Below are 19,546 nucleotides of genomic sequence, written 5' to 3'. Positions count from 1 at the left end.
ATGATGCAGACTAACGGGCCATCGATACAAAGCGGTTTTAAATGGGTGCCATGTAATGGAAGCTGACTCACTGTCGCTATAATAAATTTGGTAGTCTCCAAGGTGCACAAGTACTCCTCGTTCTTTTTGTAGCTATACTAGCTGGTCTCCTGGCTGTAGGATACCGACAATCCTTTAGGCTTTGTCTACACCACACGGCTTAGTGACACGGACGTGTTGCTAAAAACCGGGCAGTGTAGCCGCTGTTAGTCCGCACTTTTGCTGACAAAATACTTCCACCCCCAACGAGCGGCGTTCGTGTTATCGACAGGAGAGGGCTCCTGCTGACGACGTGCTGTTCACACTGACACTTGCAGTGACAAAACTTTTGTATTTCGGGGGTTGGGGGGGGACAAAAGTTTTGTGGCTCCATTGCCAGTGTAGACATAGCCTAGATCTCTGCTTACTTTCCTTCTGGATCCCTGTCTTGTGTTCTGGAAGATGGCCCTTCCATCAAGCTGGGGTATCCATCTGTCCCCCGTTGTAAGAGTATCAGAGTGATTCACAACCATTAATGTATTTATCCTCACAACATCCCTGGGAGGCTGGGCAGTGCTATTATCCCTATGTATGGAGTACAGAGGCTAAGTGACTTGCCTAAGGCATATAGGGAGTCAACAGAAGTGTAGGGACTTAAACCAAGGTCTCCAAAGCCCCAGGAAGGCTCACTAACCACTAGACCATCCTTCTGCTTTCCATAAGGGCAGAGGCGGCAGGTTTGTATAACTTTTGGTGGTGCCCAGAACGGGTCTAAGTCCCGCGTGGGCCTCCCCAACACCTGCCTAAGGCTCTGGGAGGGAGTTTGGGTCTGGGAGGGAGTTTGGGTGTGATAGGGGTGTGAGCTTTGGGACAGAGTTTGGGTGCTAGGTGCAGGCTTTGGGATGCAGGAGGGGGTTTGGGGTGCAGGCTCAGAGTTTGGGTGCAGGCTCTGGGAGAGAGTTTGGGTGTTGGGTGCGGGCTCTGGGCTGGAATGGGGCTGGGATGCAGGAGGGGGTTTGGGGTGCTGGGTGTGGAGTCTGCGGGGGTTGGGTGCAGGCTCTGGGCTGGGACAGAGGGTTGGGGTGCAGGAGGGGCTGTGGGGCTAGGTCGGGGATGAGGAGTTTGGGGTGCAGCAGGCAGGCTGCCCCGGGGCTTGGGTCCAGAGAGGAGCACTCCTCCCAGCCCTCTCCCCACCGGCAGAAGCAAACTGGGGGGGAGGGGGGCACCTCCCCACCCCCCAGACAATACTCACCCAAGCCCCTCCTGCCCCCCCCAGGCTGCTGCTCAGGAGGTCCAGCCAGCATAAGCCACCCCACCCCTGGAGACGACTCGGCGTCGTCAGCCGGGGCGGGGTGGGGGGGGCATGCACCTCCTCTCTCGGCAGGCAAAGCAGCTGCCTCCGCCTGCCCCCGCACCACTCCCTGGTAGTCGCCGGCCGCAGCAGCAGCCAGGGAGGGAACCCAGTGCGGAGCTGCAGGGGGGGGCAGCCGCCCGCTGCCTAGGCCAGGGCCGCTCGGGGGAGACTCGTGGGGGCAGCTGGTGGGGCCGGGGCAGAAACCTGGCCCCAAACATTGGCGGAGCCGATTGCTGGAGCCTGGGTGTAACCCACGCACCTCCTGGGTGTGGTGTTCTCCGCGAGAGCGAGAGCGCTCAGGCCTTAGCTAACAGCCAGCTGGCGTTTCGCTTCTGCCGTAGAGGCTCCTGCACTAAGCTCCAGAGGTCCCCGGGTCGATCCCGCCCGCCGACGACCGGGGTCTGTCGGCGTTCCACGGGCCCATACAACTCGCTGCCTCTGCATAAGGGGCTCTCTTGAGCTCAGTGCAATGTTTCGCTGCTTAATCCTTTTCATCTTTGCAGTGTTCGTTAGCACAGCTCGGCTTAACATGAATTAAAGGTGCCGGGCCTCTAATTTCTGGACCGCACAGTTAAGGCCCAGCGAGTCATTTGAGGTAACAGCACTTCGCGGTTGAAATGTTTTAGAGCAGCCCATAATTACGCTGCCTTTACAAATAGAGACTGAGACTAAGGCCCGTGGGCGGCGGGTATAATAGGCTGGGGAGGCTTGGCTGCGGGACCCCCGGTTGCGGGGTTGGCGGCAAAGATTTTGCTTTATTGTGCCCCATGCAGGTTCCAGGGAGGCCGAGGCACATACCACCTCCTCAGCCGCCCCGGAACCTGCATGGGGCATATCAAAAGTGTCTGCGAACAGGCGCTTTCCCCTGGGCGGGTTGGGGGAGGGGAGGCACGGCGCCTGTCTGGATGTTTTTTTGGGGGGGGGGGGGCTGTCTTGGGGCTCCGGCCATGTGGATGGCGTTGGCGGAAGGGAAAGAGCTGGGGGCTAGCCTCCCCAAAGGGGGGGCTCCACCCGCTTATGCTAAGGCCAACAGCTGAAAGGTGCTCACTGCACTTGGGTGCTTTGCCTTCTGGGTGCCCGACTTGCAGGGTTTTAAGAACCCAGCACCCGAAAAGGAGGTCGTGCTTTCAGAAGACGTCTGCTCTTCTCGAGGCACCGTCAGTGGCCAGATTTTGCCGGGGGGCTCGGCCTGTTGCTTGCTGAGGCCTCTGAACATCCGGCCACCCGTGTTGCCATGAGACGAGCTGGCTGGAGTCTGACAGTTCAGTCTTGGGGCAAATTTCAAGGTTTCAAAATGTCTTTGCTCCACATGGACACAAAGACAAAACCTTTAGGAATCGGCGTGGCCAGAAACGGCTGGTTTTTGGATTGGAGATGTCTGGCTTTTAGTTGGGGAGTTTGTATGGGGGGGTGACCCGGAAGCATTAAAACCTTCCCTTTGAAATGGATGCATCTCTGTGAAACGTTTCCACTTTGAGTGCGGAGCACTCTGGAGAGTCGGACCCTCGTGGCCTGATGTTCAGATGGGGCGGCTGTTCCCATTGCCTTCAATGGAGGCTGCAGGTGCAATAGCCCTAGGCATGTCCAGCTTGACATGTGAAGTTAGTGGACCCATTTGAATACACCAATCTAAGTGACTTGACCAAGGGCACGTAGTGAGTCAGTGGCAAAGCTCGGGTCACCGCCTGAGAATAGGGTGACCAGATGTCCCGATTTTATAGGGACAATCCTGCTTTTGGGGGGGGTTTCTTATATAGACACCTATTCCCCCACCCCCTGTCCTGGTTTTTCACACTTGCTATCTGGTCACCGTACCTGGGAGTCCCTCTTGTGACCTGAAGCTCAAACTACCCGTCACCTAGTGGCTAACTACTAAAACCTGCAGCCCACAGGCTGTGACTTTCCCAGCCAAGGTGACGTGGAGGATAGAAACACAGACTAATTACTGGCTCCCATGTCATGCCGATACAGCACTCTGGTTTCTCTTCCCTCTTCTGTGCTGGTGTTGCTAATCTCCCCGCAGTGAGATGTGTAACCCACTGGTCAATGTGTCCCTCTGCGACCGCCCCACCGAGGTTTGTGTTACAGCCCCCCTCGTGTGGAGCCTGGTTCTTGTGGCTCAAGCCTTATCGCTTTGGAGGTCCCTGGTGTGTTAGTCACTGTGGAGGTGGTAGCATATCCCCTGACCCACTGAGGAAACTGGCTTGCTCTGCATGCCAGCATCCCTTGAGAATGGCAAGCAGTAGGCATAGATTGATGCCTCCCAGATCTTAGTCTGGGCAGAGGTGACTGGGAACATCTGGGCTAGATACAGTTATTATGACAGTAGTTTTTTGCTTGTCCTTTAGTGCAGTACTCTAACTTATTAGTTGAGAACTGATAGCCACTGCCTGCCAGTTTGTAGTAATGAGCCATGAAGTTTCTTCAGTGTGTTCTCCTCCCCCCTTCAGCTGGGTTGACGGTGACCTAGAGGACAAGGAGTTTTCCACAGGGAGCTCAGGGGGCTGTTTGCCCAGATGAATACCTGGCCAGAAGGAGGTGCTGTGAACAGCCTGAGAGCTGAATGCAGTGGGGAGGCCTATCCGGGAGCCATAGGGCCCAACAGAGGGCTGCTGACAGAGCTTGGAAGGTTCTGGGGTGGGGGACTAGCCCCCTGGGTGCAGAGAGGCGAATGAGCTGGCCGGGTGAATTGCGAAGGGCTCAGAGAAGAAGGCCACGTGGAGGAAGGTGTGACGACTCCGAGGAAAATGAATGGCACAAAGGAGACGGGTTAGAGGGTGGCTTGGCTGGGACTAGTGGGATGAGATGCAGGCAGGGTGAAATTGTGCAGGGTGCTGAAGGAAAGGAGAAGGAGCTAGCCTGTGATGCGGAAGGAGAGGAAGCCAGCGAAGGGAGTGAGAAGTGGGGTGCGGACAGATGCTCTTGGCAGCATCGCGTTGGATGCATGAGAGGAAATAAGGGAACTCTGAGGTAACCAAGACAGTCTGTCGTAGCCATTAGCCACTGCAAAATGGCTCCTAACAATTGGTTGCCTTTACTTGACTGCTGCCCACCTTAAATGTGCAGTAGTTTACAGGTGCATCCCTCGAACACAGGCCCGCTGGAAGCAACAAGCATCGACTAAGCAAACCTCTAACTCCTCAGCGCTACCTTAAATTCTCCACTCTCCACATTGGTCCTCCCTGGGTAGGGTGACCAGATGTCCTGTTTTTAAAGGGACAGTCCTGTTTTTGGGGACTCTTTCTTATATAGGCGGCTATTCCCCCCACCCCCACCCCACCCCCTGTCCCGTTTTTTCACTGTTGCTGTCTGGTCACCCTATCTCTGGGTAACGTGCAAAGAAAACAAGATGCATGCAACCTGCTGTCTGCACCACCAGTATCCCCACCCCCCTTTTCCCAGTCCAAGTGGGGGAAGTCCCTTACCTCTATTAACTGGCTCATGGCTGCTCTGGAGTGAGATAGCAGGAGAGCCGAGCACCTTTGCCAGCAGAGAGGATGCTGATCCCACGCCATCTTATTTCCTCTGTCTCTCTCTCTCTCTCTCTGTCTCTTGCTTGCTCTCTGTACTGGAGCCCAAGCAGGAAGGGTGATTGATAGCCGGCTAGCTTCCAACAGCAGTCTCGGCATCTGCCAGAAGCTACCCTGTACGGTCCTTTCCACTCCTTGCCGCCTTGCTTTCCAGTCCAGCAGTCGCAGAACCAGCCCTGGGGAGTCATTAATTAATTAGATTGGTGTCGCTTACAGAATGCTCTGGGCTGAGGGGTGGCAGTGCTCTGAGCTCTAACCTTGCCAGCAAGGTGGTGACTGGAGATCAGACCGAACTCCCCAGAGAGGAAAGCTATTTACTTATTACAGCCCTGCTTCCGTACAGCTGATGACTGGTTCCAGCTCTCGTCTCTTGTTTTCTCCTGGCCGGTCGATAGCCATGTCTCTTCCCTGACCAGAAGGGCGGCAAGCCAAGCTATGTGTAATCCGTGTGGTAGCTAGCTAATACTGGCAGGGACAATAGCTGCAGAGAGGAGTCTTTCATGTGCTGCATTTATCTAGCATCTTTCATCCCAAAAGACTTTGCAGCCATATGCCATCAGGCCTCATCTGATCTCAAGTCTATGCCGCTCTGAAAGCGGTTTGAACTAAACTGGGAAAAGACACTTATTCTGGTCTAAGAATATCCCCAGCGGATGTTATATTGGTAAAACTATAGCAGTATAATTCTGCTGGTAAACTTCCTGATGTAGGTGAGCCCTAAGTAGGTTTGATCAAAGAGATGACTTGGGCTGAAGACCTCCCCGGAACTCCTAGATACCGCAAGGAGCTGTGTGGTTGCTGATTTAGTCGGGGAAAGTATCTGTTGAGTTGGTACTGAGTCAATGCCCAGGGGGCACTGGATTGTTACCGGCGCCATCATTCAGATGAAACCGACACCAAGGTGTGATAGCAACAAGGTTGTTAAAGTTAGGGCTGGCGGGAAAACAAGAATTCCCTTTCATGACAAATTTGGCTTCGTTCTAATGCAGAACAAATGAGACCTTTCAAAACTTTTAATGGGGGTAGGGGCAGAGTGCACCCTACAATAGCTAATAGCCCAGTGATCAGGGCTTTCTCCTGGGATGTGGGAGCCCCAGGTTCAAGTCCCTTCTCCTCCTGATTCAGAGTGATGGGAGGTGAGAAATTCTGTTGTGAGCAGGGACTGACTGGTGTGGGGGGAGCTCTCGCGTTCCAGAAGTGCCCTCGCCACCAGGCTGTTGGCCATTCAGTCTCATTTTTGACCAGCAATTCCATCCTGGACCTGAGACCTTCCCAGTGAAAGTGTTTTCCATCGACACCAATCTGTTCCTGTAACACGTTTGTTTCAACAAATCAGCATTTTCCAGTTTATTTAAAAACAAGCAAACAAACAAAAAACCACGTCCAAGAGAAATTTCCAACCAGCAGTAGTCAAAAGGCTGATGCTCTAGACGCGTTCTCTCAGGGGTAATTCAGGGTTGCCAGCTCAAGTGATTTTTATCATGCGTCTTGTGATATTTTGTCGTCTTGAAGCCCCAGCTCCTGGAGGCATGTTGTGTAGGGCAATCTAGGCTTTCACCTTAAAATAAGCTTCCAACACATGAGATGTGAGGAAAAGTTTAATCTGTGTCCCACCCCCAGCTCAAAAACAGTAAATGAAGTCCCCAGACTTGTTTTTTTTTTTTTTTAAGTCGCTCAGGATTGTATAGGGCCTATCACTATTTTTTGAATGCTTGTACTAGTAACTACATCCTGCCCTCCTGTAGCTCTTTTTCTCTGAGGGGATCCGGTCACGTCTGGCCAGGAGTCAGGCAAGGGCATATGGGGATCACTGTGGGATCAATGTGGGATCACCTCCGCAACAATAAAGAACAGGGAGGAAGGGGTGGATTCTCAAATCTGCTGTTCTCACCAGGTGTTCTAGCCACTTGTATCGTGGCTTAGTTGCTTTACACAGGTCCCTGATTATGGATCAAGCACAAAAGGAAATATTTCCTTATATATGGTGAGTTAAAAACAATCTAGACAAAGCTGGTCTGACTGTGTCTGTATTAGTGATCAGCCTGTGGTGCTGGGAGCAGTGGAGGAGGGAAATCTGTAAGTATAACGTTTGAGAAAACCACCCATTAAAGCCTAAATGCTGACCCTTCCCATGCTGCCAGCCAATTCAGTGCCCTGGATGTAAGTAGTGATAAACTAAACAGCTAGCAATTTCCCTAGCACCACGCAGGGAACTGTATGCTGGGTAGGGTGATCAGATGTCCCGATTTTATAGGGACAGTCTTGATTTTGGGGCTTCTTTCTTATATAGGTTCCTATTACTCCCCACCCCTGCCCTGTCCCAATTTTTCACACTTGCTGTCTGGTCACCCTAATGCTGGGAGTGTATGAATGCAAGAATGGGGGTAGGAAATCCTCTGCTGGTACATTTTCCTGCCTTAACCAGAGAAGACGTAAGGTGGCAATGATGAGGCAGGAAATAATACAGAAGCTGTGGCCAAAGGCTCACTCTCTTCGCTTGGTCCATTTTCCAGATTGCAAATGGTGTTTATGAACCCTTGGGGTAGAAGGAGAACTAAACTAGTCCTAATTGTCTCTTTAAAAAAACGACTCCTCTCAGCTAGACTCCTAATCTGCTAGAATAACAATAAAATGGACCTACTGTATCTTTATCGTAGAATCCTAGAATATCAGGGTTGGAAGGGACCTCTGGAGGCCATCTAGTCCAACCCCCTGCCCAGAGCAGGACCAGTCCCAACTAAAGCATCCCAGCCAGGGCTTTGTCAAGCCTGACCTTAAAAACCTCTAAGGAAGGAGATTCCACCACCTCCCTAGGTAACGCATTCCAGTGTTTCACCACCCTTCTAGTGAAAAAGTTTTTCCTAATATCCAACCTAAACCTCCCCCACTGCAACTTGAGACCATTACTCCTCATTCTGTCATCTGCTACCACTGAGAACAGTCTAGATCCATCCATCAAACTGAACGTGTTCTTCTACACCCAGGTAAGATGCAATAGACACATACTAGTGTCTTGTTTATGGCACGAAGAGCTGCTATTTTCAGCACAGTTCATATTTTTTTCCAGCAATGGGCTCACAAAATAATTAAAAAACCAAAAAACCCAATTTCCAAATTGAACGGCGTGTGGGATTGATTTGCTGGGGTCTCAGGGAGTCATCCCTTCCCTGGGTACTGTCAAATTAGCCCTGCCACCAGAGAACATATCCTCAGGACCCCTAAAAATACTTCTGGAAAAGCAACTTCAAGTGTGCTAGGTGCTGTACAAACTTTGTAAGAGACGGCTTACTCCTGAAAAGTTTGATGAATGGCAGCTATCTTCAAATTTCCTGGGGCGCATACTCCGTAGTTGAGATCTTATCCACCGCAGCTGTGGTTGTGGTATCAGTACACTGGTATAGTTTTCAGGGCCCAAACTACAGACCTTTGCAGCAAATGCACTTGGACGCTTGTTTACCGAGGGATGCTTTTGGCTGTGGTTATTGAAAAGAGGTATTGCCATTTCCAGGTATTCCAAAATAACAAGCTAGGGCCCCCCAAATGAGAGTTAAAAAAAAAAGTTTGAGTTCTCTTTATTTGCCTTTTGACTTCCGAGTCTTTAGAGGGTTCATGATTCTCAAGCTTTTCTATACTGCCATGAGGTCTAGAAACTCCTTGCCTCCCTGAGAGCTGATTCTCATGGCATCCCCTGACTCCAGGAGCTGAGGCTTTGGGGAATATTGCAGGACTTGTGAGTTCATAGGTGCTGGAACTAGGGGTGCTGGAGGTGCTGCAGCACCTCCTGGCTTTAAGTGGCTTCCATTATATACAGGGTTTAGTTTCGTTAAGTGGCCCTCAGCACCCCCACTATACAAATTGTTCCAGCACCCCTGTGTGAGTTTGGAGAAAGTGACTTTATGTAAATAAGGCAAACAAAGGTATAGATCTCCCACTCATTCAGCCCTCTTTGACTGGGATTTATCACAGGCCAATGGGAACTCTTCTGGGAGCCCTCATTAAGATGGGCAGCATGTTGTTTTTGTGAAACCACAGGGGCTACTCCTCTTGCTGTTGTATCTTGAATCTTTGGGAACCCCTTGAAAAAATAAAGAACATGTCCTTCATCTTGCCAAACAAATATATTGCCTGGGCACTGTGCAGAGAAAGGGGATGATCAGAATCTTCCGTGAGAGAGATTTCCAAAGTTGGGTTGGAGGGGGATAGCTCAGTGGTTTGAGCATTGGCCTGCTAAACCCAGGGTTGTGAGTTCAATCCTTGAGGGGGCCATTTAGGGATCTGGAGCAAAAATTGGGGATTGGTCCTGGTTTGAGCAGGGGGTTGGACTAGGTGACCTCCTGAGGTCCCTTCCAATTCTATGAATGTGGTTCTGAATAAAACCCAGATCTTGAAATTTGCCATGAAAGGGACTGGAGCCTCAGCTCTGGGGTAGTTCACCTGGTGGGCTGCCACAGAGCCGTGGATGCTGGGAATCAGGGCTGCCATGGGGTCTGAGCACCCAGGCTCCAGCCTGCTGATCTGATGGGGATGAGGAGGGGCTCTGGGGGGTGAGAGCTTGGCAGTGCACAAGGCGAGTAGAGGAGGAGCCTGGGAGGAGAACCCAGAAGTCCTGTCAGCCTCCCTAGTGGACTGCTGAGGAGCTGGGCATGTGAGCTAGCTGAGTTGGCAGACTGTGTGTGATGTTTTGTTTTTTGACAATTTTATTCTCTGATGGAAAAAATGTTTGCTCCTTTGGCGATCTTCCAACCGGCTCTACCTGAAAAAATATATCCACTGAAGAGGATAGAAATGCAATGATCAGCAAAGTAAGAAAAATGCTGCGGGGGACTTATTAGTTTGACGTAAGAATATTTACTTGGTATATTTTGACATGTGATGACGACATTGTGTTGTAACGGCGAGAAAGCTTTAACTTTGCATGTCAGCATCTACTGTCATGAGTTATTGTCTGACCCCCTCGTAATTAGGGGTCTATTTAAATCTCCGCGAAATCACACGTTTTTCGCGGGTTGGTCAGGGCATCGATAGCAGATTTCGCGGCCGTGTCCGTACGGTTGTATGTTCCAGGCCTCCCTCACTTCTGCGCTGCTGCTAGCAGCGACGCTGCCTTCAGAGCTCGGCACCCGGCCAGCGGCCACCGCTCTCTTGCGACCCGGCGCGGAAGGCAGCGCGGAAGTAAGGGGTGGCAATACCACGACCCCTCCCCCACAATAGGCTTGCAACCCCCTTTTGGGTCAAGACTCCCAGTTTGAAAAACGCTGTGTATTTTTACCCTATTGTATAGGGTAAAAGTACACAAAAGACCAGCTGTCGTGGTCCATTACTTGTGTTTCACAGCTGCAAATGTGGTAACCCCCCTACTCATCATATCTTGCAACTGTGAAATTTTAAATTGATAGATTATTTTAAGCATTTTGTTCAAACATTGATATTTAATTGAAATAATAAACAGGTTTTGCCAAGCCTAGCTAAATGGGCGACCTAGGGCAAGTCACTTAGCCTGTTTGTGCCTCAGTTTCCTATCTGAGCAGTGGGGATAATAGCATTGCTTTGTCTCACGGGTGCCGTGAGAATAAAGGCAGAGGAGCTCAGGGACTGGGGTGGCGGCAGAAAAGTATGCTATCTAGACCGACAGAAATAAATGGCAATTACAAAATTAAAATGCATCAGGAAGAGTAGTGGCAAATGAAGGCAGGACGTGCCTGAGTGATGGATTCAACCTGAAATGTGCCTGCTGGAGGAACGGTATAGCAATTGTACATAGTATTGCTAGTCGTCTTTAGGCAAATTATGATCCTGCTAAGCTATATATACTGTATCACAGCGACCATTTCCTTCTCTAACTATCCACAGAAGTATGATAACATCTGTGTCAGTACAGAATCACTTCCCTGTCTATTTATACAGAAATCCCAAATACTCTGTGTCCCGTAAATACACTTTCCTTTTAAATTCCCTAAAAGCAACTCGAGTGTCAAATTACTTGTTTAAACATTAATGTGGAGTCCTGCCAAGCTCAGGCTGCCTGCCAGTGGTTTCCATGTTGACAAAGAATGTTTTGCAGTGCACCTTGGGATAAGACCGTTGCTACGTGTTTTTTTTTTTTTTTTTAAAAAAAGCTAGTAAATCAAGTAGCTGAAAAGTCAAAGCAGGCTGCTCCTGTCAATAGCTTCTCTCTCCGCTCCATGGAGCTGCGTGGTCAGGTTGATAACGCGCACCCTGGTAAGGAATGCGTCTCGCTCCCTTTCGGCTAGCCTGACTCTTATTTAGGACAAAATCTAGCTAGGCGGCTAGTCAAGTGATATTTTGGGAAACTGAGTGGATTGTCCCAGGAGGGAGCTACATTTTTTGAAAGGGTTGGGTCGCTCCTGTGGCCAAATCTCTACTTACAGCTGTGTGGGAGAGGGGTGCTGAAAGTTATTCTAAGTTCAGCGCTCTGTCTTGCAAGGCAGGTGAAGGAGCGATCCTGCATAAGGCACAAGACAAGGAGTCAGGGATAGAACCTGCTCTGTCTGCCAGGCTGCGGCCTTGAGGAAATTCTCATCTCTCTACCTTTATTTGCCAAATGTAAAATGAGTGCCCTGCTAATTTCGTGGGGGTGTGGAGGTGAAATCCACTCATGTTCCAAAAGCCCTTCAGAATCCTAGGAGGGCAATAACATAATAATTTATAATAATCTTGTCAAATAACACACATTTTCTCTTGCATTGCCTCTCTGTGTACTTGTAAAAATTCAGCACCTCCCAGTCACTAATGCCTTCTATCCCCACAGTTCCCTGGGAGATAGGGGAGTGCTATGCCTATTTTACAGGTGGGGTGTGTGTGTGTGTGTGTAAGGGGAAACTGAGTCACAGTGACCCAGTTCACCCAGGAAGACCGTGACCAAGCCAGGAACAGACCACACCTCTCCTAAGCCCCAGTCTAGTCTTTTATCCACTAGTCCATCCAGCCCATCCTCCCAATAAATACCAGTAACTAACCCTCTCCTTCTGCACAAGTCGGTGACCTATTGATTTCTGCCTGACGAAAGGCATGGGAACCAGCAGTAGGAGAGAAGCAGGGAGATGCATGTAACATTGACTTGTGCCAGGGGGAGATGTGGACCAGGCTTTGTGCCTTCTGCGAGTCCTGACCCACCTCCCTTCTGCCTCTGCGGCCCGAAGGTTCTGTCCTCCCTGCCACAGCACCCCCTAGTGGCAGCAACAGACTCCTGGCAGTATATCCAAGGACCTTGTTGATTTTTTTTGAAGGATTAATGTTAATTCAGTTTAGAAAACCCTTTCCTCATAGGTCAGGTTAAAGGGGGGGGGGAAACCTGGGCATGTCTTCTTTTTTCAAGACTAAATGGTGAGGTGACCTGATACATTTTCAAATATGTTAAGGGCTTGTATAAAGAGGACTGGGATCAATTGTTCTCCGTGTCCACTGAAGGGTAGGACAAGAAGTAATGGGCTTAATCTGTAGCAAGGGAGATTGATGTTAGTTAGAATATTTCCTAATATCTGTAAGGGCAGGTAAGCTCTGGAACAGGCTTCCAAGGGAGGTTGTGGAATCCCCATCATTAGGGGGTTCTAAGAACAGGTTGTACAAACACCTGTCAGGGATGGTCTAGGTTTACTTGGTCCTGCCTCGGTGTCGGTGTGTGGGGTGGGGGTGGACTTGACGACTTCTCAAGGTCCCTTCCAGCCAGACGCTTCTAGGATTCTATCATAATTCCCTTAGATCGAGGGGATAAACAATCTTTATCCAAAAGCCAGAATTTGCAGCTGCCAGGAGAAAACACAGGATGTTTCTGGATTCCTTGCTCTGTCTGTATCTATTACAACCACAACAAACACTAGCAAAGTGCTGTGCATCCCTCACACCTTTAGTGGCTGGTCCACTAGAGGATAAATACTTACTACTGCTGTTGGCTAAAGAAGCTGCTTCTTTAACTTCACTAGTATCGTCCTGGCTGGAAGATCTAATAATCTAGTGCAGTAGCACCTAGAGGTCATGATGATTCTGAGTGTCTAGGCTTTGAATGCTATAGACTATTTATGCAAGAGGTCAAGAACCACCCTGTCCCAAACTGGGATGGAAAGTCAAAATCTCAAACTTTTCATTAACTGAAAAAACACTTGGCTCAGGACAACTGAAACCTTTTGTTGAGATTTTAACATTTTTAACTTTTTTGTTACTATAAACTACCTTAAATATCCAAGTGGAAGTTGATTTTACCCAGAAAATGGAACTGCTAGTTTTGCAACTGTCAATGGGAAGTTTTGACGATTTGTCAGAACCAGCCCTTTCTGCGAACAGTTTTGGCTTTGACAAATTGGCATCTCTGGCATGGAAAATGTCTTGTCCAAAAAATCCAAACCAAACCTCTTGATGAGCTCCCTGGATCTCTACCCCTATCAGTCAGTCTGGCCAGATACCCTAGGGAAAGTTTCTTGACAGCATTATAGGGATCATCATATGGGGCTGATCTACAGAGGGCTTCAAGTGACTGCCCAGAGCTAGGAAAATCACTGCTTTGTACCCATTGTTCTCTTGTACTCCCCCAGCCCCTCTTCTGACCGGTCTTGCATCATACACCAATTGGATCTTTCAGAGAGAGAGCCTCTATTATACTTGTAAGAGGGTTGGGAAGGGCTGGATTGCGAAGTAGGCCTAAACGTTGTTTTTGTCTGTGCTAATGGGGTAACAGAATTATACCTTTCAGAGTAACAGCCGTGTTAGTCTGTATTCGCAAAAAGAAAAGCAGGACTTGTGGCACCTTAGAGACTAACCAGTTTATTTGAGCATAAGCTTTCGTGAGCTACAGATGAAGTGAGCTGTAGCTCACGAAAGCTTATGCTCAAATAAATTGGTTAGAATTATACCTAGCTCCCTGTCTTCATGCACAACTGTCTGACTTGCTCACACAAATACTGAGTTCCTGGACTCAACAGGTGCATGGGCAAAACATGCCCAACTCTGACTTGGGCCCCTAAGGGCAGCTGAATGGGTGAGAACAGTCCAGCCTGCTGCCCCATCTTGGTGGCACACTAGAGCCAGATCCTCAGCTGGTGTGAACAAGCATGGCTCCATTGAGATCAACGCAGCTGAGGCTCACACCAGCTGAGATCTGTCCCTCTGTACCAAGGAGACTTCTCAGGAAGCCCTGGAGCACCAATTGAGTTGCTGGCCATGCTGTGTCCAACATGCTGACTACCTATAAGGTGGCAGATTGGCTCGATTCGTGGAATACCCTTAAGGGTTGGCCCTGGTGACGTTTCAAGCTGTGTGTTGGTCCCCTAACTACCTGCTGTGTAAGGTTTCCACCATCGCATCTGAAGTCCCCATACAATTACATGCCACAGCAGCAGGCTGAAGAGTGTTGAAGTCATGCCCCCTGAGTGCAATCTCATCCTGTTCCCATTTGATTTCTGAAAGCTGCTTTCAAGGTTTCAAGGATCAGAAAACCTGCCTTCTTATGCTTAAGCTTATGCTCAAATAAATTTGTTAGTCTCTAAGGTGCCACAAGTACTCCTTTTCTTTTTGAGCTCCTTGAGTCCATCACTAGAAGGCAATCTACTCAGTTTAACAAAGAGGAGGTTAAGGGGTGACTTGATTAGTCTATAAGTATCTACATGGCGAACAACTATTTAATAATGGGCTCTTCAGTCTAGCAGAGAAAGGTTTAATGTGATCCAGTGGCTGGAAATTGAAGCTAGACAAATTCAGACTAGATATAAGGTGTAATTTTTAACAGTGAGAGCAATTAACCATTGGAACAATTTACCAAAGGTTGTGGTAGTAGATTCCCCATCACTGACAATTTTTAAATCAAGACTGGATGTTTTTCTAAATGATGGGCTCTAGGAACTGTTTGGGGGAAGTTCTCTGTCCAGCATTATAAAGGGGGTCAGACTAGATGATCACAATGGTCCCTTCTGGTCTTGGGATCTATAGATCTGTTGTTGATTTAATTTACCTATGCTTTGGATTGTATTTCACCAGGCTAGCAATTCCAGCCCTGCAAAACTCTGCTGTTTCAGTTCACTGGAGTCCGTCCTACCTTCTCACCCCAAATCTCATGAAAGCTGCATTTGAATGAATTAAAAATAATCCTCTAAACCTAATGAAAACTACCAAATTTTGCCGCCTCATTAGGATCAAACTCATCAAATTCTGTCAAGATCCTAGAACGTGACTTGACTTGTGCAAATGCAACCCCCAGTTGACTGATGTTTTGATGAGCTTTTCAGCATTCTTGGCTCATGACCAGTTCCACACTTAAGCTTTGCTTGGCTTCAGGTTGTGTTAGGAAGTTTCCCAGCACATCCCTTTATAGAATCATAGAACTGGAAGGGATCTCGAGAGGTTATCTAGTCCAGTCCCCTGCACTCAAGGAAGTATTATCTGGACCATCCCTGACAGGTGTTTGTCCAACCTGCTCTTAAAAATCCCCAAAGATGGAGATTCTACAACCTCCCTAGGCAAATTATTCCAGTGCTTAACCACTCTGACAGTTAGGAAGTTTTTCCTAATGTCCAACCTAAGCCGCCCTTGCTGCAATTTAAGCCCATAACCTCGGAGGATAGGACAAGAAGTAAAGAAGAGCAATTTTTCTCCCTCCTCCTTGTAACAACCTTTTATGTCCTTGAAAACAGTTATCATGTCCCCCCTCAGTCTTCTCTTCTCCAGACTAAACAAAACCAATGTTTTTCAATCTTCCCTCATAGGTCATGTTTTCTAGACCTTTAATCATTTTGTTGCTTTTCTCTGGACTTTCTCCAATTTGTCCACATCTTTCCTGAAATGTGGTGCCCAGAACTGGACACACTGTGCCTGTTGAGGCCTAATCAGCGTGGAGTAGAGTAGAAGAATTACTACTTTGTCAAGGGCTGGACAGAGAGGTTTGCATAAAACAGGAATCAAGTAAACAACTTTGGGGCTTCTATAATTCCCCTTTCCTTTGCACATATTTCTGAGATCTCATTCTGTTTGTGAAGGAGGAGGTCTGGCTTGGGATCTCAAGTCCAGTGAGAACTGCTGTCTTCAAAGCCACATCATTCTGGGCTGCTTTGAATGAGATATGAACCAGAATGCACTGGCTGATTAAAACCAAAGGGAAGCATTGGGACTTAGCCTAACCTCCTGAGATACATTTCAGCAATTTTAGGAGGTAGCTCATTTGGAAAAAAGATTTGGACCAAGATGTGGGTTAGTTTTTCCTTGAATGAGATCATCCCTGTCGTCTTAGGTAGAGCATTTTTGAAATGTGGTGTACACTAGGGCTCTGCTAATGTAACAATGCACCTGCCAGGTCCTCTCTGGGAACTGAACGTGGGACACCTGGATCTAAAAGCAAGTTCCATTCGCTTGGAAGCAGTAGCATAAGAATAACCAGATTGGATCAGACCAATGGTCCATCTAGCCCAGTATCCTGTCTTCAACAGTAGCTGGTGCCAGGTGCTTCAGAGGGAATGAACAGAACAGGGCAATTATCGAGTGATCTGTCCCCTGTCATCCAGTCCCAGCATCTGGCAGTCAGAGGCTTAGGGACACCCAGGGTATGGGGTTGCATCCCTAACCATCTCGGCTAATAGCTATTCATGGATCTATCCTTCATGAACTTATCTAGGTTTTTTGAACCCACTATACGTTTGGCCTTCACAACATCCCCTGGCAAGGAGTTGCACAGGTTGACTGTGCAGTGTGTGAACTAGTACTGCCTTTTGTTTGTTTTAAACCTGCTGCCTATTAATTTAATTGGGAGATCCCTGGTCCTTGTATTATGAGAAGGGTAAATAACACTTTTTCCACACCAGTCATGATTTTATGAGATGGGGACCACTGGGACTGCATGCAGTATTCGAAGTGTGGGCATACCGTGGATCTATACAGTGGCGATATGATATTTACTGTCTTTTTATCTATCCCTTTCCTAATGGTTCCTAACATTGTTCGCTGTTTTTTTGACTGCTGCTGCACATTGAGCCGATATTTCATAGAATCATAGAATATCAGGGTTGGAAGGGACCTCAGGAGGTCATCTAGTCCAACCCCCTGCTCAAAGCAGGACCAATCCCCAATCAAATCATCCCAGCCAGGGCTTTGTCAAGCCTGACCTTAAAAAAACTTCCAAGGAAGGAGATTCTAATGGTAATTCTAAAGTTTTTCAGAGAAACTATCACACTGATTCCAAGATCTTTCTTGAGTGGTAACAGCTAATTTAGACCCCACCATTCTGTATGTATAGTTGGGATTGTTTTTTCCAGGGTGCATTACTTTGCATAAGCCTCTGATCTAGCTGTTGCAGGGGACAAAAAGAGCCCCCCACACTCTTGGCGTGGGTTATAACACTAACCGTGCAGCGCTCATAATCTGACATGGGAATGACATCTCTCTTCTCTTCCCCACCCCTACCCCTCCATTCTTCAGAAGCATTCTGGCAGGAAGGGTGGACGATGCAATGCTACTTATAGTGAGAAGAGGCAAGGCTTCTCAATTTTGTGTCCTGAGCAGGGCTGAGGCTTTGTGACTGCGCTGAATTAATTCCAAGTGTGAGCTGCTGGGGATGGTTCTGTCCAGCTCCAGGCTTCAGTGGTGCCTTCCGCTGAAGCAGTGACTCATTGTTTCAAGGTAAGGTTATTCCTGGAAACCTATAAATCACCCCGAACTAAAACTTAAATAACCAATAGTTCCTGTAAGCTGAGCTGGCACTGTCCCTGGATTGTCTGCAAACCACTCCCTCCGGTGCTTACTCAGCACAGCATCACCAGCCGCCCTGACACCTCTTTTCCCCCCTCCCCCCGCCTCCGGGGCAGGGAAGAATGTGTTTCTACACTCAAACAGAATAGAGGAACTTGAGCTATAAACCAACTTCCTTAAAGCCCCAACTGGGGGTGTGGGGGGGAAAAAATCTCCATCATTACCGAAAACCCTCTTTGGGGACGTAGGGCCACATCCTGAGCTGATGCAAATCATGAACGTGTGGCATTAGGATGAGATTTTTCCATTACCTGCTGTCAGCACTCACAGACCATCCCATGCTTCTAGACCTGTAAATGCTTTTGTGACTCAAGGACCTCCTTGATGCCAGCTGGCGGGGGGCATATGGGTTACAGGGATCCAAAGGGGGCGGGGGGTTGTTTAGCTCACCAAAGAGTGTCACATAGGTTTTCAGCACACCGGTCAGCATAAACTTTGCAAAATGTATGTATGGAGAATGCCAAAGATGTGGGTGGGAAATGTATACGCTGAAGGCCTTGTAGTTAAAGATACCATGACTTGAGACCGACTTCTCCAGACCGGAGGTGGGAGACCCCCATCTCCCCAGCGGAATGTTGTGTATTGTGTGTCCTACAATAGAAGTCTCTTCGCATAGGAGGTCAAATGCTAATTTACAGCTTGTGGGGATTTCAGAAGGAAAACTAAGGTAAACAGCTGGAGGGCCAAAGGGAGGAGAGCAAAGGTCTCTGCTGATACCTCTGAGGGTGCAGAAAGATACCTGGGCAGTGGGCCTCTGTCAGGGAGAAGCAAGCTGCTGGTGGGCTTGGCCTCAGGAAAGCAGGGTCTTAGCCATCCTGGGTGAAAGACGCTGTGAAGAAGGACTTCGGGGTAAGCAGTGCCTTATTAGACAGCCGTGCGTCTTGTTAGCTGAGTTTGGGCTCTAGCCCGTGTTGTGATTAGGTTCTTACAAACCCGTCCTTTGTTCCGAGTATTTGTTTGCGATCATATGAATCTGTTCTTTGTTGAATAAGCAAGAGGAAGGTTTCTCTATAAACAGCTCGAAGCACTATGTGCGGAGCTGTGTGCTCAGGGGTGGGCAAACTTTCTGGCCTGAGGGCTGCATTGGGTTTCCGAAATTGCATGAAGGGCCAGTTAGGGGAGGCTGCGCCTCCTGAAATAGCCAGGCGTGGCCCGGCCCCTGCCCCCTATCCGACCCCCCCGCTTCTCACCCCCTGACGACCCACCCGAGACCCCTGCCCCATCTACCCCTCCCTGTCCCCTGACTGCCCCTGGACCCCCCAACCCTGACTGCCCACCCCTGCTGCCCCATCCAACGCCTCCTCTCATTCCTGACTGCCCCCCCCCGGACCCCTGCTCCATCCAACTACCCCTTCTCCCTGAATGCCCTGGGAACCCCCACCCCTCACTGCCCCCTGCCCCCCCATACGACCCCCCTTCCTTCCTGACTGCCCTCCCCCAGGACTTCTGCCCCCATTCAATCCCCCTGTTCCCCTGCCCTCTATCCAACCCCCCCTGCTCCCTGCCCCCTTGCATGCTGCCTGGAGCACTGGTGGCTGGCGACGCTACAGCCGCACTGCCCAGAGCACCAGCAGAGGCAGCCACGCCACCGTGCAGCACAGAGCGCCGGATCAGGCCGGACTCTGCAGCTGCACTGCCTGGCAAGACCTCGCCGCCCTGCCGCCCAGAGCCTTGCACCCGCGGCGCAGTGAGCTGAGGCTGCGCGGGAGGGGGAACAGCAGGGGAGGGGCCGGGGGCGAGCCTCCTGGGCCAGGAGCTCAGGGGCTGTGCAGGAGGGTCCCGCGGGCTGGATGTGGCCTGCGGGCCGTAGTTTGCCCACCTCTGGTGTAGGCTGTGGTGCCCTGTTCCTTGAGGAACCGCAAGCCTGGTAATTCTGTGCCCAGTGGCTAAGGGGCTGGACGCT

At 49.5% G+C, this 19,546-nt stretch overlaps 2 protein-coding genes across 3 annotated transcripts in view; one reads left to right on the top strand and one right to left on the bottom strand.

Annotated features, from left to right (window-relative positions):
- Positions 1 to 5,410, bottom strand: part of TMIE (transmembrane inner ear) — a 60,581-nt gene extending 55,171 nt beyond the window's left edge. The window contains exons 1-2 of one of the 2 annotated variants that reach the window (XM_074946442.1): positions 5,244 to 5,410; positions 4,798 to 5,078 (exon numbers count right to left, since the gene is read on the bottom strand). In XM_074946442.1, coding sequence (XP_074802543.1) covers positions 4,798 to 5,078; positions 5,244 to 5,301 — 339 coding nt within the window. In that variant the 5' untranslated portion in view covers positions 5,302 to 5,410. Of the gene's footprint in view, positions 1 to 4,797; positions 5,079 to 5,159 lie in introns of both variants that reach the window. The other variant, XM_074946443.1, reaches the window with a different exon arrangement.
- An 11,953-nt stretch (positions 5,411 to 17,363) lies between these two features.
- Positions 17,364 to 19,546, top strand: part of ALS2CL (ALS2 C-terminal like) — a 57,150-nt gene continuing 54,967 nt past the window's right edge. The window contains exon 1 of the mRNA XM_074946441.1: positions 17,364 to 17,514. The gene's annotated coding sequence lies outside the window, so the exon portion shown is untranslated. The remainder of the gene's footprint in view (positions 17,515 to 19,546) is intronic.

Source organism: Natator depressus, chromosome 2 (genome assembly GCF_965152275.1).
Source record: "Natator depressus isolate rNatDep1 chromosome 2, rNatDep2.hap1, whole genome shotgun sequence".
NCBI classification, from domain to species: domain Eukaryota; kingdom Metazoa; phylum Chordata; order Testudines; family Cheloniidae; genus Natator; species Natator depressus.
This window is presented reverse-complemented; position numbering and strand designations above follow the sequence as displayed.